Consider the following 27,598-nt stretch of genomic DNA (forward strand, 5'->3'; position numbering starts at 1 on the left):
GATTACAAACTACGGTACTCTCTCCCCTCATTCAAAACACAAGAGCACATGCGGAATGAGTTCATTGTCCTTGGGAGTCGAATTCTCACCCATCACCTAGCAGCTTTCAAGCCTTTTGAAAACCTTGTAGTGCATCACATACCGCATCAATACTCGGATGAAATGGCACAGCGCTCCACTGATGTAAGTACTTTGACCCAAATGGCCTGGAAACCAGATGAATCTTCCAGTGATATAAATAATTGCCCTTGGCTATTTTGTCTGGACATTCCAGGCAAACCAAACTGTAACATATAACTTTGTATTATGTAAAAATCACTGGCATGCTTATAATACATGAATGTCTGTCTTTGTTCACAGTATCCCCTGGGTCTTTTTTTCAAAAATGAAAACGTTTCTGCGGAGTTGACTGATGTGCTGTTCCAACTTCAGAACAAGTAAGTATCTACTTACTAGGCTCCACTGTCACTTATTGCCAGGTTTTTCATCAACACACCATTGATGAAGTTTTGATTGCTAATTTTTGTGTATTTTACTTAGGTATGTGCCAAAGGGACCGGGAGGGTTCTCTCCAGTGTTCTTTGGCGGTGACTGGCTGACTGAGGCGAACTCCCGGAATATCCAGTGGGCCTTCGCACAGCCAAAGAACCCCGAGAATACACTGGAGGGCATGCACTTCAAGTTTGAAGATTGGCATGCCATCAAAAATATCTTTGAAGTGAGTGTCATTAAAGAGAGGATATGTTATTTTAACTGTACTATGTTGAATGGTGGTAAAACATTATAAACATTCTAGATTAATTATCTAACTCCTTTATGGTGCAAAACAACATAGTGTGATTGTTAATTCAAACTATATTGTGCTCACACTAAAGTTTAAAAATTATAACCTGAACCGCAACTATTGTAAATCTTTCTAGGAATAGACAAAAGTCTACTACAGTTTGTGTATGGGTTCTACCATTATAATGTAAACTGTAATTTCCTAGCCTGGTTCCAGACAAATCTGCCTTTGCAAAATTGCATTGCACTATAGCCCTCGGCACGCAGTGTGTCGTGTGATATTGTCTGGTCACGCGAGGCTAGTAATTTCTAACATTTTTTTCTGTCAATTTAGATCTATCATAAGGTTTTCTTCAAGGAAGCGTCGGCCAAAGATCATGGGACCCTTGTTGCTAACATGAACTTGTTAAAGTAAGTAGAAATGTATTTAGCTTCAATACTTATTTTCAGTGGTTGAAGTATTGTCTTAAGGCCATATACCCATCTTGGAGTGGAAACCAGACAAATCTGCCACTGTAAAAAATAAATTCCCCGCATAGATTTCTGTCTGGCCATGCCAAGCTACATCTACCCACAGGAACCCTAGCATAACTATTGTTTGAATTTAAAATTATATTCTGGGAAGTGCACACTATTCTAAGATAGTCAGCCATTCTGCTTGAAAATCATATCTATACAATCAAACGTTTTGCACTGTCATGCGTTGTGAGCTTGTAGATCTGCTTTTTTAGCCACCAATTACAGGGTTTGATAGGAAATGGCCAGTACAGACCCCTGTATGACTATGTAGAAGTAGGGTGTAGTGCTTACTTGTTAAATGTCTCATATGTACTTTATGTGATGTCAGACATTCTCTAATTTTATTTTCACAGTGTTTTGTCACCTGCAAACTGAACATGAACATTTCTGGATATTGAATGAATTGTAATACTGCACACTGGGACGGGAAATGCAGTCCTGCCAACATGAAATTGGCTTATTCTTCCCTGGGGAGGTATGGAATATGGATAGCACATTTGGGCAGTTGTAACTTTGTGTAGAATACATTGAGGCCACAGATAAGAGGGTTGTTTCATATTGAGGGTTTATGTCCAGGTAACAGATTCCCTTTGGTACCTAAAGCCATTAGTCTCAAATGCTCTAAAGTTGTATAAATAACATAGAAACTCTGTTCAAAGTAGGTATTATTGTATTTTTCCCTCTTGGACAGTGGTGAAGGTTAAATTAAGCTTCCTGGGCAACCATGTAAGCACCCTCAAGGAACCCTGTGTGTCTCTGGAAAACACTTGCTGAAAGCCATAGTGGGCTCAGTGCACACTGGCCTTCATGTAAATGTGCTCCAGTAAATGAAGTCTGCACAATGTAAAGCAACTGCCCCTGTGTTATTACATTTCTAAATACAATGTGTGTGTTTGTGTGTATCTGTGAGAGAAAGAGGGTGAGGTGAGTGAGGGAGACAGAGTAACGCAAAACAATATGTATGTGTTTGTGTGCAAGAGAGAGAGTGAGGTGAGTGAGGGAGACCGAGAGACGCAATAAAAAACATTTGGAATTGAAATTAAAACCACTTTTCTGATTGACAGATGCAGCAATGCTAAACAGGGACCTCATAAGGCATACAATGCGTACAAAGAATTTGTCCGCAAAGACACAACAGCACTGTTCCTGGCAGCTTCAATGGAACACTTTGGGTTGACAGATGTCACAGGTAAATAATACATTAGATCTAAAACAATCTCTCAGTTGTCCAAAAAATGCAAATTAAGTATATGTAATATAATGTTTTAATATGCATTGGACCTTTTGTGATGCTCATTTATGAAATAACAGTGTTGTTTTTGTCAAACAACAATTCCTTTCCAGAAATTCCAGATGATTTTGTTCCACCTGAGGTTGCTGCTGGACCTGTTGCAGACCAGAGGAAGTGGCTGTATGACATGGTAGCAGACGTTGTCGACAGATTCGTCAAGTTAGACGAGGACCCTGATGCCTTCAGAACTTCAGAATTTCCGTGCCGCATGCAAGACCTGGTGTGTCAAAGAACATTCACAAGCAGGGTGGAGCGAACACGGCATGAGAAAGACGTCCATGACATGGATATGACACCACCCGAACAGGACCACAAAAGAGAGCACTCAGAAGCAAGAATGAGCTTTGGGTTTTTCCTGTTAAACATGTTGGATGCAGTGAAAGAGGGTGACGGTGAAAGGCTTATGAGACTGTACATACTGGCGCTTAAGTTGTACAAGGCATATGGTCACACACACTATGCATACAGTACATTACTTATGACTGTGCAGCTCAAAGACACACTAGCCCCTCGCCTGGCTCACAGTCTGACCTGGAACAGATTCTGGAATAGTAGGGGGGGGGGGGGGGCGGGGAATAATATCCCTCTTGACCTGCATCTAGAACACCTAAATAACTACCTGAAATCTTTTTTGAAGGGTCTAGGGCCTAATCTTACAGAGAAGTCGGCCTCTAGAATCAGCCAGTCCATAGGGGTCCTCAAGCAGATGATGGACAAAACTGACAGAGAGCTGCAGCTGTCAAGGCCAAGTGGCATTCACAGTGCAGTTAGGGAGACAGATGATGTTCTGACCCTAGTTAAGGTTTTTAGGGAGACAGAATTATTCCAACATCAAGACGGAAGACAGTTTCGTGCATTCCCTAACTTCAGTAGGGATTTGTTTACAAAGCTTAATTATGAAGACTACTGTACGTGGATGAAGCGCAGGCTGAAGGAGTGGAGGAGAATTCTTTGAAATTTCTATTTGGGCAAAAAGAAAGTAAAACAACACAATAACATTCATAATACTTTGTCTAAAAGGTCCATCCAAAAAGTCCTTGAGGTCTTGTTTCCATTGATGTCCTTATTTACATTTTAACCCATATTTAAGCAGTTATTTAACGTGCACGACATGTAAATATGTGAAAGAGAGAACTGTGCACGTTATGTAAATATGTCAAAGAGAGAACTATGTTGACCGTATGTTAAACACATTTGAGAGATTATTGCTGCATATCTTGACATACGCACATTTGATTGTGTCACAGCTTTTTTTTTTATTACGAAACATATTGTCTGGCCAGGCCAGGCAACCTTTGCACATTTTGCTAGAAGGCTGCTCATGGAGATTATATATACCTTTTAATTTGCATGCAATTTTCGGAAACTGCTGGTAATTTTATTTTGTACCTGTCGTGATTAATAAAACCTTTTTGATTACATCGCCTGCATATATTATTTTGAACATGCATAATAATCATGCCACACAGGATTTCCCATTTGTATTTAAGTATCTACTGTGTGGACACAGTAGACTCATTCATTTGTAAACAATAGTTAAACCAATGAGGCTTTTAATTACACAGAAATCAGTCCAGAGTGAACACTTTTTTACCTCACATGGCTTTTACCTATATTGAAACAATGCAGGTCATAGTTATCGAGACTTTTGTTCATTTTAAGTACAGCATATGTTTTACTCAGAATTAATCTTATTTTTAAATGTGACTGTTTTATGTAGAGGGTACAAATTTAGCATAATGACCCATTTCACACGTTTTCAAATGTATAAATCCTTGAAAATAGCAGATCTACAAGGTCACAATGCATCGCTTGTAGATCGGCTATTTTCAAATGGACAAAAATGTATTTAGGGCTGAAGGGGTTGATGTATTTTTTGTAATAATCAAAATCTACAAAGCAACTAGTACTGAAATTGTATTGGAGTAAAAGTATTACAAAATTGAAATACCCCAGTAAAGTTTAAGTGAGTTAATGTACTTAGTTACTTTACACCTCTGATCTAGTCTGGTTCCAGACAAATCTCCCTTTGCAGAATTGCATTGCACTTTAGCCCTAGGCAGATGTGTCGTGTGATATTGTCTGGCCACACAAGGCTACCTCTGATCTTCAGGCATGTAATTAAGTAGTATTTTTTGCATGTTTTTTTTTTAATTACATTTTTCTAATAAAGATACATGTATCACGTGGCAATTAAGCTTACAGAAAGTTTGATTCAGACCTCAAATTTCAACATTTTTCCTCTTTCGAGTTGCATTAACCTTGAAGAAATGAAGATATCAATGAACTTTTTATAGGTTGTCCACTTTATTAATGTGCCAACATTTGTCAATACAGGTGATAATACAGTTTTGCATGTGGTCATTCATTTGCACAACAATTCTAGAATTTGCATGTGTACAGTATTTGTTCATATTGTCCCTAGAAAAGAAAGAACCAGTGTTTCAACTACTCAAATGTAGTTATCTAGTCACAAGCTCTTGTTAATATTTAAGGCATGTGACATTATCTACAAGCTCACAATGCATGACAATGATGCACCTTCTAAGCCTGTGCATGATTTATTTCCAAACATTCTGCTAAATCACATTTTACCACTAAGCAGGACATTACATTTCCAAACAGATTTGTTTTCAGTCAGAAGGAAGTTCTGAACATCCTGAGATTCCTGACACTGACATTGCCGATGCTGAGCTGCTGAGTGGTGTGAGTGGTGTTTGCATCTGGTCTACATCATCTGCCTCATCATAGTAGCCAGTATAATACATATCTGGGAGTTCCACAGGAGAAGGAGGACCTCCATGCCATCAATGTCCTCAAATACCTCACCAATTATCTTCAGAATTTGCTTTGCATAGCTCTCACAAAATATTGGGAGATTGCGGTTAATGTATGCCAAGTCAAATATCTTGGGACTGTGTTTTAGAACACCTTCAATGAGTTCTGAGCCAAAACCAGTGGCACCTTTCTTTGAAGTGAATAGATGTGCATTTTTAGGAACCAAACTATCCCCATATACCTCCAGCTTCTCCCTGATCAAGATCTTATGTTCTGGTAGTACCTCCCTACATCTAGTAGAAACCTCCTCCAGTTGCAACTCCTCATAATTGGGTGTCAATTCTTCACAAACTTCATTTGGGCAAGAACATACAGAGTGACAATAGGTGCAACATAGATGTCCTGGCTCAACACTTGTAGTCTGTTCTTCAAACCTACTGTATAGGGCGCTTCGAAAGCAGCCAATTTTGCCTTTGCGTATCAACTCTTTGACTGCCTCATCTGTCCTCTTATGCTGTTTAATAACATACACTGCAGCATGTGACTGTGATCCATCTCGGCCTGCCCGGCCTGCTTGCTGAACAATGGCTTCAACATCTTCTGGTGCCCCATACATAATAACATGTGATACATTTGGAAAATGTAAGCCCATCCCGAGAGCTGTTGTTGCAACAACAACTCTGCAACTCCCCTCTCCTCTAAGAGATGACAGGATTCGTGTTTTGTCGTCTGCATGCGTTTGGCTATGAAACATTCCTAGCAGTAGGTTTTCGTCCTCGTGTTCAGGGTCTCTTTCAACCCATCTATCTTCATCTAGCTGTCCTTTGAAGTAATTATGAAGTCTGGCAAGTGCCTTTATGGTGCGGCAGTAAATAAGAATGGGAGACATGGAAAGTCCCTTGGTTTTCACCTCCCTCACAACCCAATCCAGGCATTCCAGCGTGTCCTCACAGACAGAAACCAATCCTAGTCTGATGTTACTACGGTTGGGGCTAACTGTCACAGTTGTTGTATTGACATTGTCCATGAGCAGTTGTCTCTTCACCATGGCTCTGGAATCAAGATCAGCTGATGCAGTCATTGCCAACACAGGTGTACCTGAAAAGACAAATAAATGCAGTAATGTTAGCTTGTATTGTAACAGGCAAATGTTTAATAAGACATTCCATGAAGTAGTGTCATGTGTTATGGGCAAGACTACATTTTCAGAGAAAACAACTAGTATAAGAATACTAACTGTTAATTACGCCATCACTTTATGGAGCTGTCTAAACAATTTTAACTTTCAATTGGATTAATTTATGAATTTACTACACCCATTGACAACCCAAAATTGTTGGTGTATAAATCAGATTTTCATATTATCTTATTACCTTAATTTCTACATTTAAAATAGTGCAGGTCTTGATATTTACCCACAATGTTATTCCCAGATTAAGAATGCTAGGGTTCAAGTGGTTAAGAAAATATTAAATTGGGTTAAATTTGTTTTATATATATACTGACCCTCCTTGACGATCGATCTCAGGTCTCCCAACTTCGAAAAGCTCTCTCTGAAAGCTGCAGTCTCCCCTTTGGCCAGTCCCCTGGGAAAGACAACCAAAAATTGGAATGGTTTAGATTTTGCTTGCTGGAATATCACGTGTTTTGTTAGAACAGAAAATGCACAGCACAGATGAAGTACAAAAACAAAGGTGAAATGTATGATGTATTTAAAGTCCGCTTGGACAGATTTACACTTTATTTCAGATAAATTAGCAGTGAATTGGTGTTGTTAGCAAGCGAGCTAAATTCTGTTAGCCATACTAAGCATCCACAGTTAGTGTTACCAATAGGATATGGGGTTTGCTTCAATATTCGTGGCCTTTAGTTCCACACAATACAGAGACGTTAGGCATGACAATATTTAGCAAACAACACTTACCATTTGTACGTAAGGTGAACCTCATCTACGACAATCCCCATTAAATTGTCCTTGAAAACTTTCGAAGCCAACATGCCTCTCCACTTTTTATCCAGCATCCATTTTTCTGGAGTACCAAAAATAAGTTGTCCACATCCGTTAAGGATTTCAGCATCGTCGTGGACTCCGAGCTGAAAGGCTGTGAGTCCCATATTCGTAGCTTCTTTAATCTGTTCCTCTATTAGAGCGTTCAACGGAGACACGACTATAACTACTGGGTTTTCACTCAGTCCCAACTTCTTACCGACGAGCGGAGCCAGTTGGTAAATTAAGCTTTTACCAAATCCTGTAGGAAGTACGGCAAATACATCTTTCTTTCCAACAAAAGCTTTAAGGGCAATGGTTTGTTCGTCTTTTAGAAAAGAAATATTTTCTAACGCGTTTACTACCGATGCTATGGCGGCGTCCATCTTTGTTGTGAAAAACTGAAAATGCGTCTCCTGCAATATGCGTCATTGCTCCATATACGGTGATAAGCCCGCCCACATTTGGATACTGGGCCCTGATTGGTTCCGCACCACTGCGGAGGGAGAGAATTGAAATCTCTATGGAGGAGGGCCAGACCTAATCTGCCAAGGGCTAAAGTGCAATGCAATTTTGCAACGGCAGATTCGTCTGGAACCAGGCTATCAATACACAGGAACAACGACAGACTGTCAAGAATACATTTATTGAGGTCACGTGGGACCGCTGAGCAGCATGGCAGCCTAAAGACGGAGCTCTCATCAGAGCAGCCCAAAAACCTCGAAATGTGAAAGATAGAGTTTACTTTACGAAGTTAAAAATGTGATTGCTGACTTTCCTTCGATACAAGGGTAACAAATATCAGTTTGTAAATGTAATAGACGGTCGATTTGAATGGAATCGCCGCCGGGCCGAGCGAGATACAAAACAAGGAGCAAAACTAAGATGGCGGACAGGCAGAACGGCGACAAGCAAGTAAAGAATACGGCTGAACCCGGTGGGGAAAATAGAAGCATGGAAACAGACGTCTTAACTGCTATGCAAACATCACTCGGGAAGGCTATGGAAGAGCTTGGTAATGTTAGTAAGTTGCTTTTGGGTCTGCAGGCTGATATTGATCAAGTGAAGAAGGACAGTGCTGGGTTACGCACGGATGTTAATGGCGTCCTACAGCGTCTGGAGGCAGCTGAAAATAGAATCTCGGACCTTGAGGACGAGAACGCTAGCTTACGGCCAATATTGGAGGGGAATGTCAAGAAATGCTCGGTGCTTGAGGCGGCTGTACAGGATGCTAGTTTTCGCGATAGGCGCCAGAATTTGGTGCTGGTCGGATTGAAAGAGAGGCTGGAAGGTGATAAACCTGAGATATGTGTGAGGGAAATTATCGATGCGGCGCTGGGTATACCAATAGAACAAGCACAGCTACAAAGAGTGCATCGAATCCCGGGTGGCCCAGTGACGGATGAACAGCGCTCGCCGAGACCAATTGTCATCCGCTTCCTATGCTTCTTGGAGAAGGAGAAGGTGTTTGCTGCTGCGAAACGCAAATACAGGGATGGGGAAGGAGTGATATGGAAAGGGTGCAAGCTGTCCTTTTTCCAAGACCTGCCACGGGAGTGGGGAGAAAAGAGGAAAAAGTTTTCGGAGGTGAGGGAAAGGCTACACGCTTTGGATGTACGGTTTACTGTGGCACCACCAGCACAAATGCGCTTCACGTGGAACGGCAAGAGGATGAAGTTTGATGATCACCGCAAAGCACTGGCGTTCTTGAACAAGGAAACTACCGGGGCGCCCGACGCGCGTAGGGCTCCTGAAGAGCTCGGGGACCCCGACGCGCCTGGTACCGTCGATGCACCGGCTGTGGAGGATGAGCAGTAATCATGCCAAACGGTTGGTGGACTGTCGAGGAGATTAACCCAGAAACGGACGCACACGGTTTTGTTTTTGTTTTGTTTTATACATAAGGAAGGACGATTTGATTGTATGAAGGACCATTGACATTATTCTAGGAGAGAACTATTTTGTTTTTATAAGAAAATATCATATTGGCCATAAGATGGCTTGGTTCTCCTTGTCACTTGAAACTTCTAGGGGTAAGTAAAACTCACGTTGTGGCCTTCAATTAATGGTGATATACATTTTATTTTTTATTTTACTTTGTATATATATGTGAGGAGAGCTTCCAGTATATCATATATATAAGATAATAGGGTGTGAACAACTTATCTAAATATGGTGTAAAGAAAATATACACGGTTTAAGTGGGGAGGCCTTAGTTTGAGTTGGTTTAACATAAAAGTAGTCTTCAATGTATGTGTGTGCGCTGTTTTCGGGGGGGATGTCTTTGATGGTTAAGTGCTGCCATCGTCTGGATGGCATTGGTAATAATAAGTACTGTCGAGTGGTTAAAATAGAGGGGGTTTCTTGGGAGCTCTATGGGCTGGTCATTTAAAGCGTCTCACGGACTAGTTGGGGTAGATTTATTTAATTTTTTGGATAACAAAGGGACAGAGCTAAGATTTTTGCATCTGTGGTTTGTGGGTGGTTGTTTTTCTCTTTTTCCCCACCCCATGGATGTTTTTTTTGGTTGGTTGTTGTTTTTGTGTAAATGTTTCCTACAAAGTGGAAAATGTGCAATTCATGACAATTCTGTGTTTTTGTTTTTGTTTAGTCTTATGGCAGGTATGGCAGTCGGACAACACCCTAAAAGATTGTTATTAAGTAATGTGGTTGATTGTGAACTGTGTATGTTATGTATGAATAATGCAATACCCTGGAGTATTAATGGGTTTAGGATATGGCTAATTTGGTGAGGTTTATTAGTTGGAACATAAATGGATCACATAACCCTGCTAAAAGGAAAAAATGTTTATCATATCTTAGATCTCAACAGACAGACGTGGCCCTGTTACAAGAGACACATTTGGTGGATACAGAAATAGCTAAATTTAAGAAAGGATGGGTGGGACAAATATTTCATAGCTCTTATTCTAGTAAAAAATGCGGGGTTGCGATACTGGTACATAAAAACCTAAACTTTGTCATGATGGGAGAACATAAAGACAATGAAGGGAGGATAATATGCGGAGGATAATATGGTCTTGTTGATATATGGAGACTAATACATCCCAGAGATAGAGAATATACATTCTATTCAAATATGCATAAAAGTCATAGCCGTCTGGACTATTTTTTTATATCAAAAGACCTTGTAGAGGGAACAGTAGATTGTACAATTGGGCCCATTGCGCTGACAGACCATGCTACGATACAATTGGGGGTGAAAATTGGTCCAGAAGGTAATAAGTCTAATAGGTGGAGGATGAATGTGTCTTTGCTTCAAGATGAAACTTTTGCCAATTTTTTGGGGGAAGACCTTAAAATGTTTTTTGACACTAATATATGCTCAACAGAACGGATAGGCACGGTATGGGAAGCTTCCAAGGCTTATATACGCGGCAAATTAATAGCTCATTCAAGTAAGAAAAAGAGAGAGAATAAAAAGGAAGTGTTAAGATTAGAATCACAGCTTAAGGATGCAGAAAAGGAACTTGCGGATAATCATACTGAGGGCCGTCTGAAAAAAGTATGTGAACTAAAACTCCAACTGAACGACTTTTACAATAAAAAGGTAGAATATGCTATGTTTAGAATGAAGAGTAACTTTCATGAAAGTGGGGAAAAGGCCAGCAAATTGTTAGCTTGGCAATTAAAAAAGCAAGATGCCAGCTTTATAATACCAGCAATTAAAAGTGAAAGTGGGGACTTAGTGACAAGTACAAAGGACATTAATGATGAGTTTATAGACTTTTACATGAAGCTCTACGACTCAGAAGTAGATCCACCAGTCGAACAATTTGACGCTTTTTTTGAAAATATAAATATCCCAAAATTGTCAGAAAGACAAGTAGCACAAATGGAGGGGTCTATTACTGAAGGGGAAATTAAGGAAGCAATCTTATCATTGAAAACAGGGAAATCGCCTGGGCTGGATGGTCTACCTGTTGAATATTATAGAAAGTATATTGATTTACTGGCACCTATACTGACAAAAGTTTACAAAGAGTCATTCGATTTGGGGCAGTTACCAGATACATTTAATGAGGCTATAATAACGTTAATCCTGAAGAAAGATAAAGATCCCACGGATCCGGGAAGCTATAGACCCATAAGTCTTATAGATGTTGATGGCAAAATTCTCACCAAAGTGCTTGCAACAAGAATAGAAAGATACCTCATATAATACATACAGACCAAGTTGGTTTTGTTAAAGGGCGATCATCATCAGACAATGTCAGGCGATTATTACATCTTATGTGGGCAAGCCGCAATGAGGTCACGCCCATCGCGGCGTTCTCCCTGGATGCTCGGAAAGCGTACGATTCATGTGAACTTGACTATCTTTTCTATACTTTGAGGGTATTTGGTTTTGGAGAAGATTTCATAAAGTGGATAAAGATTATATATTTGTCCCCCAGGGCGTCCGTTCTGACTAATGGCATGATGTCCCCTATGTTCGGCCTCTTGAGAGGCCTGAAGCAAGGGGATCCGTTGAGTCCACTGCTCTTCACCGTTTTTCTGGAACCCCTGGCGGCAGCCTTAAGAGCAGATACAGGTGTTAAAGGGGTGTGGGGTGGGGGGGCAGAACATAAGCTATTTTTATATGCGGACGATATTTTGTTACTGGTTTCGGACCCTGGTAACTCTATCCCCATAATTCTGAATAAGATTGAAACATTCTCTCAAATATCGGGGTATAGAATTAACTGGGATAAATCAGAAGTGATGCCTGTGTCCAGGTCTTGTGAAAGGTCAGAGGTGTCTAGCTTTCAATTTAGGTGGATTCCGGTGGGAATGAAGTACTTGGGTTTAAAGTTAAGTGCTGATCTATCCGACATAATGGAAATGAACCTACTGCCATTACTTCAAGAAATGAAAGATAAGCTGGACAGATGGAAAATAATTAATCTCACTCTATGGGGCAAAATCAATACAATAAAGATGGTGATAGCGCCACAATTTAACTATATATCAATGATGTTGCCAATAACTATTTCTAAGGGGATATACAAACAATATAATCAAATGGTGAAAGACTATTTGTGGAATGGAAAGAAACCAAGGATTAACATTAAAAAGTTGTGTACTCCTAGGGAAAGCGGGGGCTTGGCTCTACCAAATGTAGAAATGTACAATTTATCTTTCGAATTGGCTAAGTTAGTGAAACACTGGACTGAGGATGATTCCCACCCGGATTGGGTTAAAATAGAAATGTCTGTGGTAGCCCCTTTCAAACCCATACAGGCTCTATCTCAGATTAAAATGGTACAGGGGGGAAAGAACCCCATCTTGAAGCACTCTCAATGGGTTTGGTCGGAGGTGCATAGGTTGATGGGGAAATCTCAATACAAGCAGGGCTACTCTTCTATATGGGACAATCCACGTATCGTGATAGGTAAACATTCTTACTGTTGGGATGCATGGCAGAGGAAGGGTATGTGTGTGATTGATGATTTATATGAAGATACAACTTTTAAATCATATCAGGAGCTGGTGGATCAATTTCAAGTAGGGAGGAGTGAATTTTGGAAATATCTCCAATTAAGGAGTAGTGTGGGAAGTGTGTTCAGGCTTAGCAGGAGTGTAGGGGAATCTAACATGATACAAAATGTTTTTAATTTGCCAAAAATAATGCATAGTGCCTCAATGTTTTACCAAACTATAATGGAATTACAAGGTGCAAAGACTGAGAGTCTTAGGTTAATATGGCAAAGAGATCTAGAATGTGAAATAAGCAAAGAGAAATGGTTGAATATAGTCTCCAAGGTAGGTTGGGCCACTAGAGATATTCGAAGTAAATTTACACACTACAAGATCATACATAGATTTTACTACACTCCTGTGAAGCTTTTTAGGATGGGTCTGGTCGAAGACAAAAGGTGTTGGAAATGTAAAGGGGAAGTTGGAACATTTTTACATGCCTTCTGGGAATGCCCTGTGGTAGTACCTTTTTGGAAAGAGGTTCTGAGGAAAATGGGGGATTGGCTGGGGCAGACATTGCCCGAATCTCCAATGTTCTGTCTTCTTGGAGACAGCACACTCTTGCCACAAGGTGTCAGTAAAGGTGAACATGCATTGATAACTGCAGGATTTATCACTGCATCCAGGCTAATATTAAGAAATTGGAAGAGCTCATGTACACCAGGGCTGGCAGAGTGGACCCAACTTATGACTGAGACCGCTTCTTATGAATACTTGATTGCCAGAAAAAATAATGTTAAAGGGAAGTTTCATCTAGTGTGGGACTACTTCTTTTTGTACATAAAAGGTTTGCTGCATTGATCATATGTTGAAACAGATTGCAATTGATGTGTAATCAAAAATCACAAAGGGGAGGTAGGGGGTGTTGTCCGCTTAGTCTAGTTGTGTTATGACTGCCTGTGTTAGGTGTATTTAATTTATGTTGTTTGTTTTTATGTTTATTTATTTTTTATTTTTTGTATTTTTATTTTTTGTATTATTTGTATTGTCTGTACTGTTGTGTTGTTGGTTTTGTCTGTTATGTTTTGTGAAAAAAGAATAAATACTTTAATTACAAAAAAAAAAAGAAAAAAGAATACATTTATTAAACTATTCATACTTCTACACATGATCATACAATAACATGTGAAGAATGAGAATAATATCACATTCATATTCAATGAAAACACAATCATGGAATGAGTGAGGAAACAATGATGTAATAATGAATCAATGAATAAACAATGATTGATTTGAGTTCATTAACACATTTAGTAGATGTTTGAATCCAGAGTGATTGTCCATGCAAGTCCATGCACTCGATTGTAGATCGGCTATTTTTGGCACCAGCCAAGTATAATTCAGGCATTACAACGCCATCATGGCCCTCAAAAATACATTTCAGACGACTAAATCAACTGTAGATTTAGTTGACTAAAATCTTATGATCTTTAGTCGACTAAAACTAGACTAAAACTAAAAAATGTCAGAATGACTAAAATATGACTATAATTTGCTGTCAAAATGAACAGTGCTCACAATGTGTCGCTTTGTGATGTAGATCTTAGCTAGTATATAGCTTGTAGATCTGCTATTTTCACCCAAGAGATCTGGTGTAGAGGTAGGAAAAAGCAACAGGTGACCAATTACAGAACCCTGGGGGACCCCAGTCAATAAAGTATATGGGGTTCAACTGGTTAAAGTATAAAGGTTTATATATACAAGAAACACTATTATTACTGTCATAATTCCAATATCAAATATACAGTTTTCCTCTGTATATTGTGTAGAAAATATCAAAAATAAAATATTACATAAAATAAGAGTTTGTATCATAAGAGACACAATTTGACACTGATATTTACATCATCATCATCATCATCATCATCATCATCATCATCATCATCAGTGTTGATGGACAGTATTTATGATACATATTTATAAATGTATGGAGTGGAGGTTTGTTCACTTCTATCTAATCTAATAAGATCTAAAGCTCCCTGTGGTGATGACTCATTTTATACCATATAGTTTGACATTAATATGGATTTGACCGGGGACCCCCATTTGAACATATTTGTGCCATGGACCCCCATTTGAACACATTTGTGTCAGGGACCCCCATTTGAAAACATTTGTGCCACAGACCCCCATTTTAACATAATTATGCCAGGGACCCCCATTTGAACACATTTGTGTCAGGGACCCCCATTTGAACATATTTGTGCCAGGGACCCCCATTTGAACATATTTGTGTCAGGGACCCCCATTTTAACATAATTGTTTCACGGACCCCCATTTGAACATATTTGTGCCAGGGACCCCCATTTTAACATAATTGTGCCACGGACCCCTATTAAAACGCATTTGTGCCAGGGACCCCCATTTGAACACATTTGTGCCAGGGACCCCCATTTGAACATATCCAGGGACCCCCGTACAAGATTTCGGTTATAATTTTCTAAAATACATTATTTAAAAAAAAATCTTACATTTTTTTAAAGTAGCAGATCTACAAGCTCACAAAGCGTTGCGATGTGACACGTTGTGAGCTTGTAGATCTGCTACTTTCAAATAGCCAATATATACAGAGGTTAACGTGTTTAAACTGATTTAGAGACGACTGGTTCTCAAAGTGGGGTCCAGGGGCCCCCGGGGGTCCTTGAGGGGGTTCCAGCGGGTCCTAAGATAAATTATTAAATATACAGCATCAAAATCAGTGTAACCACTTTAACCATCATTTACTTCACTCTACAAGCTCACAATGTGCCGTAATGTGACATGTTGTGAGCTTGTAGATCTGCTATTTTAGGATTTTATCATTTGTAACATTTTAAATGACTGAAATGTTGTCGTCAGGGGTCAAAGGTCAAATACATTGGGGGTCGTTGACATGACAACGTTAGAGAAACACTGAATCTACTACAGGAGCTTTAATGTGTGACTGTCACTGTGCTGCTTATTACATCATCATCATGATGATGTCACCGTGATGTCATGATGAGTCACCCATGCCCAAATATGGAGTCCATGACGTCAGACTCAGCTAGTCTCAAAGTATCCTGGCAACAGTGGTAACCATGACAACCTGCACTCACTAGGCATGTAACGATTTATCGTATATCGATTTAAATCGATTCAAAGTGGTGACGATTTAAATCGATGCAATAAAATATGACATCGCGATGCAACCAGCAGAGGGCGCAATCGAGTCAGACTCCCTACCTTGTTGTCCGCCTACTATTTTGTCCCCTCAGGGCCACCATAGCTGCCTGCGTTCGTCTCTTCTTCACTCACTGAACAACAACAGGCTATGAACGGCAGAGTGGGGTTCACGTCCTCTCAGGCTATGAAATCTAAACAACTAGGCGATGGCACTGTATAAAGAGGGAAATGTTCGTCGCATGTAAACATGTTTATTTGATTGATGAATTGCCCAAACTATACTGTTTACCCCCTCCCCCGTCTGACGACGTTGTTAGCTGTCTGATTTAAACTCTGTAGGAAACATACAACTGATAAGGCTTAATGAAAACGGCTAATTCTGGAGCTCCTCGGTGCGGCTGCAATGAATAATAATCTAATTTAATAATTTAACAATTGTATCAGACCGCTGACAACACCAAACTCCTTTCAACACTGCCTTTCATATATATATATATAGCGAATTTCATTGATATTAATCAATTAATTCTTATCTAATCTCATTTGGAGCAGTTTAAAACAGTTTCCCTTATTACTGTACATAAATGTGTTGCTTTATACAGAATTCTGAGAATGTAGCATAGATAAAAAATAACTTGTAAATCCCAAGGCTAAGCCTTAGTTTGTTTATTTGAAGGTTTTCTTTATAATTTATTTCATCTGGGATATATGTTTTAAAATTCATTTATTTCATAAGAGTTATATATTTAAAGTTATTATTTTACAAATACAAAAGTATATGTCTTAATGTGACAGTTCATGCATGTACCTTGTGAATAAAAATGCTTTATTTATTTTCATGTATTAAAAGAGGATAAGAGAAAATATAGTTTTTTAAAAATACATGATTTTTGTAAAATAAATAATCAAGGTTTTCAGTAATTTGTCTGGAAAATAAATGTGCAAAAAAAAACGTAAAAAAATCGTGAAGAATCGTATCGTGAACCTCGAATCGTGATTCGAATCGTATCGTGAGTTGAGTGAATCGTTACATGCCTAGCACTCACTCAAACATGTTGAGTAACCATGGTGACCTGATATCATCCTCACATAAAGACTCTATCTCTGCTCACACAGACACACTGAGGAGGAGTAGGAGGTTAACCAGAACCCAGCATAGAGAGGTTCAGAGAATGTGTTCTGGAAGGTGTACAGGTGTGCCAGTGAGTCAGAGGACCCTTTATAGAAGGACAGAGTCCCAGCAGGCCAGTCCAGATACACTGCTACTCTGTTGGAGTCAGAGGGACTGACAGGGAGGACAGTGTCCTTACTATTGTGTCTGACAGTGTAACTGTTACCATGGAGACCATCTCTACAGACCAGATTCCAGGACTTGTCATTGTTTCCAAGCCTACAGTCATCACCACTTCCTTTCCTGCTGATCCCTCTGTAAGTCACTGCTATAGAAACCTCTACACTCCACTCTACCTCCCAGTAACAGTGTCCAGTCAGACCCTCTGTACACAGAACCTGAGGCCATACATCAAACCTGTCAGGATGTTCAGGATATGATTGATCCTGTCCCCTCCATGTCACCTTTCTGTTGTTCTCAGACAGAGAGAGTTCTCTGTATGCTGTGTTTGTGTCCAGTGTGAGAGGATGGAAATCTGATGAGAAAAACAACACAGTAAACATTAAATACATCAATCACTGACTGACACACACACACACACACACACACACACACACACACACACACACACACACACACACACACACACACACACACACACACACACACACAGCTTATTTTCACTCAAAATAATTAAAATGTATCGTCGCTGTCGGCTGGAAACCTTGTATGTCCAAAACAATTAATTTATTCTCTTAATATCATTTTAAAAACATTAAAATAGTGAAAATAGCCGATCTACAAGCTCACAACGTGTCAGAGATACAAGGTTTCTGCCCGACGACAACACAGTAAAATGTGAGTCAGAATGTCTTAAAGCCTCCAGGTGAGAAGTGACTTTCTGTGAGAAAATGTTTACATTAAGTTGATGTGAAATGACATCAATATGGAAAAGTACTCACATGTTTTACTTAAGTAAAAGTATCAATACTGCAATGTAGAAATAATCTGTTACAAGTAAAAGTCCGGAATTCAAAATGTACTCGTGTAAAAGTACAAAAGTATCGGTATTAAAATGTACTTAAAGTAACAAAGTACTAATTATGCAGAATGTCCCATTTCACAAGTTTTCAAATGTATAAATTGTATAAAAATCTTTTGAAAATAGCAGATCTACAAGCTCACAATGCGTTGCATGGACACGCATTGTGAGCTTATAGATCGACTATTTTCAAATGGCTGAAATGTATGTAGGGCTTTTAATGTAGTTAATGTATGTTTTGTAAGAATAATCAAAATCCTCCAAGTAACTAGTAACTAAGGTTTTCACATAATTGTAGTGGAGTAAAAGTACAATATGCCTTTGAAATGTAGTGGAGTAGAAATAAAAGTACTATTACTTTAGTAGTACTTACTTACTAAGTACATAATTAGTCATATTTTTACTAAAAAGTAAAAATACCTCACAATGTTATTTAAGTACAGTACTTGAGTAAATGTACTTAGTCACTTTACACCTCTGAAAATACTTGAACTGGGGACCCCCCAATATAATCATATTTGGGGACCCCCCACTCTGACAAGCACTTGTCAGGGTGGGGTAGTTGTAGGAGTTGAGGCATTACATTTAGTTTGACTCGGTTCCACATATAAATATTGTGAAAATAGCCGATCTACAAGGCGTTGTGAGCTATTTTGTAGATCGTCTATTTTCCCAATATTTGCCTATTTTTTTGCGTAATATTTGACAATTTGGCCAATTTGGTATTAAAAAGGTCTTAAAAGTCCTTAAATTTTAACATTATAAATGTACAGATACCCTGTATACACTTATACTGTATGTTGGTTTGTTTACTGTTGAGTGAGAAAACAATGTTACACATTAAGATAATCATCTGGGGACCCCGCAAAATAATTTGGGGACCCCCCTGGGTCCCAGTTTGTAAACCACTGTGTTACATAGAAAACATTCAGCATCTATAAGTTAGCAACACCTCACACCATGGTGTGAAGCGTTGCAAACTTGTAGATCGGCTATTTTAGTTATTTTTGAAATATGGAGGAATTACAAGCTGATTTACAAGGTCACAACGTGTCACGATGCGAGCAGTGTGAGCTTGTAGATCTCCTATTTATTATGTACATTCTATTTTTTGAATGTTTTTCTGTACTGCAGTATTTACATCTACAAGCTGATCTACAAGCTCACAACATGTCACATTGCAACATGTGCGCTTGTAGATCCGCTGTTTTTGAAATATAGCCAATCTACAAGCTCACAGCCTGTCATGATGCAAGGCATTGTGAGCTTGTAGATCGGCTATTTATTTTATTTTACCACAACCCAATCTGCAAGCTCACAATCTGTCACAATGCAACTCGTTGTAAATTGATAGATCGGATAGTTTTGTATTGGAAAAATAGCCGATCTACAAGCTCACAACGATTGCATATCGGCAATTGAATTAATTAATTTATTAAAAAGTACACAATATGAGGTGTTGTGAGCTTGTAGATTAGCTATAAATCATCTTCAATCATACAACGCGTTATAATGTGACACGTTGTGTGCTTGTGGTATTATTCAAATATAGCCGAAATACAAATTCAGAACCCGTCACAATGTAACCCATTTTGAGCTTGTAGATCGGCTGTTTTTACCAAATTTTCTAATATAGCCGATCTAAAAGCTCACAACACATCATGATGTGACGCATGGTGAGATTGTAGATTGGCTATTTTTCTTTATATCAATTATTGATAATCTACAATCCAATCTGCAAGCTCACAACCTGTCACAATGTGAAGAGTTGTGAGCTTGTAGATCGGCTATCTTTGTTATGTTTGATATATTGAGGTCTGAGGAACATCCAGCAGGCTTTAAACATCACATTCATGATGGTAATAAACCATTTAACTTATGGATCATAATTATTCCAGTGCAGAGTTCTGCTCTGCATCTGGCTTTTTAAATTACTTTGGATGAGCGTGATCTTCTACTTGTTGATGTTAAATAACTCACTACCTGTCACATTGCAACATGTCGTGAGCTTGTAGATCGGCTGTTTTTGAAATGGGGCCAAAACTCATAGCGCATCATAATGCGAGGCTTTGCAAGCTTGTAGATCTGCTATTTCTTGTAATATAGCCGATGTAAAGGCTCACAAGGCAACATGATGTGAGCTTGTAGATCGGCTCACAACCTGTCACAATGCGACAAGTTGTGATCAGTATTTTTTATTTATTTGTAATAGTCTATCTAAAAGCTCACCACACGTCATGATCAGGGTTTCCGTTGGCCGGTATTTACCAATTAAATGTAATATTTAATTGGCCGTTAATTATAAAGATTACAGGCCACCGTGGCCGATTGGGAAAATGCTGTTATTAGACTATTTTATGTCTGTCTGTCTGCAATTCATAAAGTGGTGAAAGTTGGTGACACACATACATTGCAGGCAAGTAATGAACCTTCCTTGTACCATCATTCATGATGACATAATTAACATTAACAAAAGCTGTAGGTTTTGCATATTAAGGTTGAATGAGATGTAGGGCCCAAAACATATATTAATGTGTTTATACTGTGTGACCTGTGACGTAGTCACGCACTCAGAATCAGAGGGAAAACAACACAGGACAGGGTACAGGCAGAGCACACCAAACATAACAATGCCCGAGCGAGGAGCACCGGCTGAGACAGGCTTAAATCAAGGCAACAAGTCATTAGGCACAAGGGCCTCCAGCCGGGCGAGCCGCGGGCTTCAAAGGCTCCAAAACAGGCATAGAGTTAGTGACGAGAGGGGCGGGGCCGGAGGAGCGGCAGCGCCCGAACTGTGACAACGTGAGCTTGTAGATCGGCTCTATTTTAAATATTGCCGATCTACAAGCACACAATGTGTCACAATGTGAGGCGTTGTGAGGCATTGGGTCTCATTCACTAAGCTCAGGTCCTCACATATTTTGTACTTATGTGCATATACGTGACTTCCCACATTCAGTATTCATTCATCTTTTTTTTACCGTGAATTTGGGCGGACACTCAAAGCTTATGTCTCAAACCTTTCATATATGTTATTAGAATGCCTTATTCTTCATGAGAAATCAATGACAATAGTGCCAAACCTCAAATTAGGTTTTTATGTGCCCAAAATGTGTCAACACATTGAAAAAACATATGTCAAAGATCTATTGCTTGGATGCATATGGTAGACATGATGCAAATTCAACGAGTTTTTCTTTTCAGTTGACACATTTAGAGCTGAATTATTAGGTCCTTTTGCATGTTTTCCGTTTCTGCAAATGTGGCCACAGTTTCACATATTGGACTTTCATGCCAACAACATATGTTGTGCTATTAATTTATAATATTGACCACATCATACTTATGTCTTATGATCTGATGAGGAGGATACAGTATGGATGAAATCTGTGTCCATAATATACATTCACCATGCTGACGTAGGACAGGATATGTTGTTAATCCTAAGGACAGGTTTATCCTCAGTAATCAATAAAGTGTGATCTGGTCCATAATCGGATCTCTGCGTTCCTGGATTCCAACGTCAAAATGTTACCTCAGTCAAATGTGAGCATTATTTAATAGAAAAGGCTTCTATAATATCCTTTCCACGTTTTATTAACCTATTATTTGGTGGTGGGGTTAAACTTTATAACTTCTTATTCTCATTATGAGAGCATTACTTTATTAATGTTCAGCTGATCCATCGTGTGATCGAGGGACTCACGTCCAGACAGAACAGATGTACAAGTTGTCAATGTGGTGCGACTTGACGATGTGACTTGACGAGTTGTAATTTTGCAGATCCGTTTTTTTTTTTCTTCACGTGGGTTATTTCTGGTTGCCTTTTATGGTGTTAAATGGGGCGTGGAACAATACAAAGGATCTACACGGGAGCACAATAGTGACTTTAGAACACAAATGAGATACACCTGTGATACGCACAAATCACAGCTCTGAACCCTCTTTCATGAATCACACATCAGAATTGACTTATCCCAATATACATATGTTATTTATGACCAGGATATACACCTTATTTATGACCAGGATATACACCTTATTTATGACCAGGTTAGTGAATGAGGCCCATTGTCTCTGTCAACCCACATGACCTTAGTTTTCTGAAAAACTCAAATGATTTATTCAAAATAAATAAAAAAGGTTCATGTTGTTATATACATAGAAACATCTAAAATGACACAGATGCTTTCCCGGTTTCAAAGGTATAACAACATATAGGCTTTCCAGGTCTTAATGGGTTAAGGACCGGGCCAAGAGCAGAGAAACCTCCTGAATTCCCTGGAAGCTCTACTGAAGAGTTTTCTGGGGAGGGGCCAACCGAGTATAAAACAGCAGTGGTGTAAAAAGTACGCACATTTTTTACTTAAGTAAAAGTATCAATACTGCAGTGTAGAAATACTCTGTTACAAGTAAAAGTCCGGTAATCAAAATTTACTTGAGTAAAAGTACAAAAATATTGGCATTAAAATATACTTAAAGTAACAAAAGTAAAAGTACACATAATTATTTTCAAATGGCTGAAATGTATATAGGGCTGAAGTGGTTCATGCATGTTTTGTAATAATATTCTAAATCCGCAAAGTAACTAGTAACTAAAGCTGTCAAATAATTGTAGTGGAGTAAAAGTACAATATTTGCCTCTGAGAAGTAATGGAGTAGAAGTAAAAGTATTGAAAATGGGAAATACTCCAGTAAAGTAAAATTTCCTCAAAAGTGTACTTAAGGACAGTACTTGAGTAAATGTAATTAGTCACTTTACACCACTGTAAAACAGTGTATAAAATGTTAGTGTATGATATTGACACAGACTCACATTTTGTGCTGAGTTGAGTAAAGAGTTGAGAATTAAAACAATCTTCTCCTCCATGTTTCACTCTGTAGGAAATAGAACAACAATGCATCAATGTCTAACTGTCTAACACAACGTCTCCACTACCTTACACTACAGTGTTTCTCATATATATATATATATATATATATATATATATATATATATATATATATATATATATATATATATATATATATATATATATATATATATATATATATATATAATATATAATTAAAAAAGTGAAACTTTCATATATTCTTAATTCATTGCACATACAGTCAAATATTTAAAACCTTTTTTTTTGTTTTTGCTCACACCTTCCTCTTGACAATAAAACCTAGATTATCTGTGGGGTTCAGGTCAGGTCAGTTGTCTGGTCAGTGAAGCACAGCAATACCATGGTCAGTACACCAGTTACTAGTAGTGTTGGCACTGTGGGCAGGTGAAAGTCCTGCTGGAAAAGGACATCAGCATCTCCATAAAGCTTGTCAACATACGGAAGCACAAAGTCCTCTAAAATATCCTGATAGATGCTGTGTTGTTGGACTTGATAAATCACAGTGCAGTGGACCAACACCAGATGACATGTCACCCCAAATCATCACTGACAGTGACAACTTCACACTGGAGTCAACACAGCATCTACGAGGAGATTGTTGGCAGGACTTGGCATCTGCCCACTGTGTCAAAACTACTAGTAACTGGTGTACTGACCATGGTATTACTGTGCTTCACTGACCAGACAACTGCTGACCTGAACCCCACAGAGAATAGATGTTGTATTGTCAAGAGGAAGGTGTGAGACACTAGACTCAACAATACAAATGAGCTTAAGGCTGCTATCAAAGAAAACCTGGGCTTCCATAACACCTCAACAGAACCACAGGCTGATCACCTCCATACCACACCCCTTTGATGAAATCATTTGTTCAAAAGTAGCTCAGACCAAATGCATAACCTTATCTGTTTGTTGGTTAAAGTATTAACTAAATATGCATACAATATAAATATGCATACAAAATATGAATCTGACTTGTAGATATTTATGACTTTGTGTCAGAGTGAATACACCGTTAAGAGACACATGAGCGAAACACTGTACATTCACTGTACTATCCAACATGGACACAGCCCAAGTCTACTCACATGCAGTTCTCCAGAACGTAATTATTCACAATGTTGAGGCTCAGGTCCAACTCTCTTAGGGAGGGATGAGAGTTTACAGCTGAGGCCAGAATTTCACAGCATCTCTCTGACAACCTGCAGTGAGCCAGTCTGAATCCCCATATATGGGCATTAAAGGGACAAGTACAGACAGACACAGAGATCTCCATATATGGGCATAAAATAAATGCAAAAAATCTCTGTACGTATGTATGTATTTATTTTAAGTACGTCTGTAGTTCAGGTATCTTGAGAACTGTCCGACAGACCAATGTCAAACTTGACAAATGACCTGAGTGTATTCTTATGTCAAAAGTCCCTAAAAGGCCAATTTGAATTACTTCCTGACATAATCAAGAACGTGTGCATAAATATGAATCTTGATTTCATTAACCTTTAGAATGTTTTAGGATGTTCTCTGTGTCTCATAGGTCTTTGTCAGGTTTGTTGCTTGAGTTATTTTATCCTTTTTAAACTTTAGACCAAATAATAAACTATATCAATTAGAAGTTCATCAACCCTAAATGTTTTCTATTTGTAATCACAATGGTGACTATTAGGAATTCAGATCTACAGAGTTCAGAGAGATGTTTCATAGGATGTAGAAAAAGACCACATGCTCATAGGGAGGAAATCGAGATCACCTTTGTACCTGCAAAACCATTTAAGGGTGGTCATCTAGTGAAATCCCTATTAATGAAATGGACGCTTGCACCCATTAATATCAATATAAATAATCAAAACTAGAACATGATGAAGATCTGACAAAATACATCCAACAATGATAGTGTAATTTTGTATCTCAGCATGACAGGACATGGAGGTAGTCTTGGGTTCCCATGATATCAATCTTCTTAATAATTTCTCACCACAGTATTCATAATATATTCATATATGTACAGTATATAATAAAACAGAATTGATCAAAATACATCTAATGATAAATCTAATAAATAGGGTGAATTAATCTTACTTTATAATTTCCAGTCTACAGTGCAGACTCTTCAGTCCAGCTAAGAGCAGATCCAGTAGTCCTGAGTCCAGGTTGTTTTTGCTGAGGTCCAATTCTCTCAAATGAGAAGGATTAGAGCTGAGAGCTGAAGCCACAACTTCAACCTCTGTCTGTCTGAGGTTACAGCCAACAAGTCTGTAAATACAGATTAAATAAGAGACTATCAAAACAAATAACACCTTGTTCACTGTCATGGAAGTTAACTAAGAGATCTCCTACTGTATCTAGTTATACAGACATAAACAGTTTAAGTATAATCAGAGAACAGGGAAGTAAACAACAGATGAAAAGTTAATGTAAGTAATCTGAGTAACCAAGCTCACTGTTTAAAAAGCCATCCTCTGTACACCCCTTCACTAATGGTATGGTCCATGTCTCATATGGTATGGTCTGTTTTCATGGTAGAATAACTCATATAGAGGACACATATGAATAGTTTGAGGACTTGAGTTCTCCTGTTGTTCTGTGTGTACTAAGGTCGGGGTTGTCTGTCAGCGATTGGATTAATGTCAAATTAATGTTGGTTACCTTCATGTTACATGTGTGCACTTCACCTACAGTATGCTGAGTATACTAATATAGTTTTGTCTTCCATTAAAGGAATATTTCACCCAAAAACAAATACTGTTTCCCTATCAATTAAACCTTGAATTCATGGAGATTTGAGTTGTTTAGTATTTGTGACATTCCTGAACCTAAATCCAATATCCTACTACTTTAATTCAAATGCCCACGCTGTGGTGTACGTCCCGGGTTGGTCAGCACACGATCACTGCACTTGCCTCCAAACTTGCCACGGACTATTGATCAGTGCTCTGGCTAACGCCTAGGCTTCTTTCCCCACCTTCGATGCACTTACATATTGTACAGTTAATATAAAACTACATTCTTTTTATTCAGGCACATTTTAGCCACCTTTTTTTGGCCACTAGGCCCACCCTACTGCAAATGTGTGACACAGGCGCAGTGTCCCATAAAAAGGACAAGGACTGACAGATAGAGATCTCCATATATGGCCATATCAGTTGGATCACTGGTGCACCGTAGATGTGAGGGCCACGAAGCGGCCCCAACCTCTATTTTGACTAAATGACATTAATAGGAAACCAATTTTAACAAGAGCAAAACTATATTTAAAACATTCTCTTTAAACCTGGATCATCAGTAGGCTCACAGTGATTACACTGTGAGAGTTCTTTTGGAGTTTATATACGTTTCTTTAATATAGTTTTGCATTGGTTTTCTACCACAGCAGACACCGCTAATATTCTATTTTGGATCAGGAATGAAACCACAAAAATAATAGGTCTGAGGTGGGGGGAGGGGCAGAGTGTGGAACGGTCAACACCACTAGACCTCACAGAAAGACTGAACAGAGGAAGAGAGCAATGTTCAACAAGCAGTTGAAGGTGTGAAATGAATAAAGTGAGAATGAGCAAATACATGGAATATTTACTATTTGGTGGAATTCATCATCTGATACATCTGAGTCACGCACACAAATCAAGGCTTTACACAGCCTTTCATGAATCAGACGTGGCTCTTTATTTACAATCAAACCTACACTAAATAATATAGCAGAAATGTTAAGAGCTGTGTGAATGAGGACCATTAAAATATAACAATTATCTTGTCCTTTTTATTTTACTGAGAGGATGGTAATGTCAGTGGGTTCAAACCACTGGTCTGGTGGGGGTAACCAGCAGGGCTTTTAGACTCTTAGTTTAGTTTTTACCCTGCTTTATTGTGGTCTGGCCTTTATTTGCACATACACACAATACCACTAGTCACTATTTGAGACACAGACAGTTTTATTGGAACCTTTATGTCAACCTTAATTTCTAAGTATAGTGTTAACTGTAATGTCACTAGGATGTTTCTATTCACTTGACTACTAACCGAGCCTTTCTGCAGTTCCTCACAGCTGGGATCAGTCTCCTTCGCCCCCCCTCTGATGTGTTGTATTTGTCCAGGTCCAACTCTTCCAGAGCCTCCTCAGACATCAGCAGCATGGCGGCCAGAGCTGAACACTGGCTGTGAGACAGTTTCTCCTTTGATCCGTTAAGGTACCGTTTGATCTCCTGATGTAATGAGTGGTCATTCATCTCCATCAAACAGTGGAAGATATTGATACATCTGTCAGGAGAGATATCATCAGTGTTTATCATGCTCTTTAGGTTCTTGATGGCTTTCTGGATGCTCTCTGGACTGTTCTCTGTCTGACCCAGTAGGCCTCCTAACAGACTCTGGTTGGACTTCAGTGAGAGGCCATGAAGAAACCGAACGAGTAAGTCCAGGTGGCCATTTTTACTCTTCAGGGCTTTTTTCATAGCGGCTTTCAAGAAGTCAGAGAGGGAGTAATAATCACGTTCCAGGAATGTCTTCAGTACCTTCCTGTTCTTCTTTGAGAAACAATGGAGCAGGTAGACTGCGGCTAGAAACTCCTGGA

The 27,598-nt window shown here is 38.9% G+C and overlaps 1 protein-coding gene across 8 annotated transcripts in view; it reads right to left on the reverse strand.

The window, feature by feature from the left end:
- LOC311062090 (NACHT, LRR and PYD domains-containing protein 12-like) overlaps window positions 1–27,598 on the reverse strand; it is a gene marked incomplete at its 3' end in the record, with an annotated part of 437,600 nt that overhangs the window by 110,382 nt on the left and 299,620 nt on the right. For all 8 annotated transcript variants that reach the window (XM_084080884.1, XM_084080889.1, XM_084080886.1 and 5 more), the window contains 3 exons: window positions 25,111–25,284; window positions 24,120–24,248; window positions 22,953–23,014 (listed from right to left, as the gene is read on the reverse strand). In XM_084080884.1, the coding sequence (XP_083937010.1) occupies window positions 22,953–23,014; window positions 24,120–24,248; window positions 25,111–25,284 (365 nt within the window). The remainder of the gene's footprint in view (window positions 1–22,952; window positions 23,015–24,119; window positions 24,249–25,110; window positions 25,285–27,598) is intronic.

This window comes from Gymnoscopelus microlampas (genome assembly GCF_963454915.1).
Source record: "Gymnoscopelus microlampas genome assembly, chromosome: 15".
Classification (NCBI taxonomy): domain Eukaryota; kingdom Metazoa; phylum Chordata; class Actinopteri; order Myctophiformes; family Myctophidae; genus Gymnoscopelus; species Gymnoscopelus microlampas.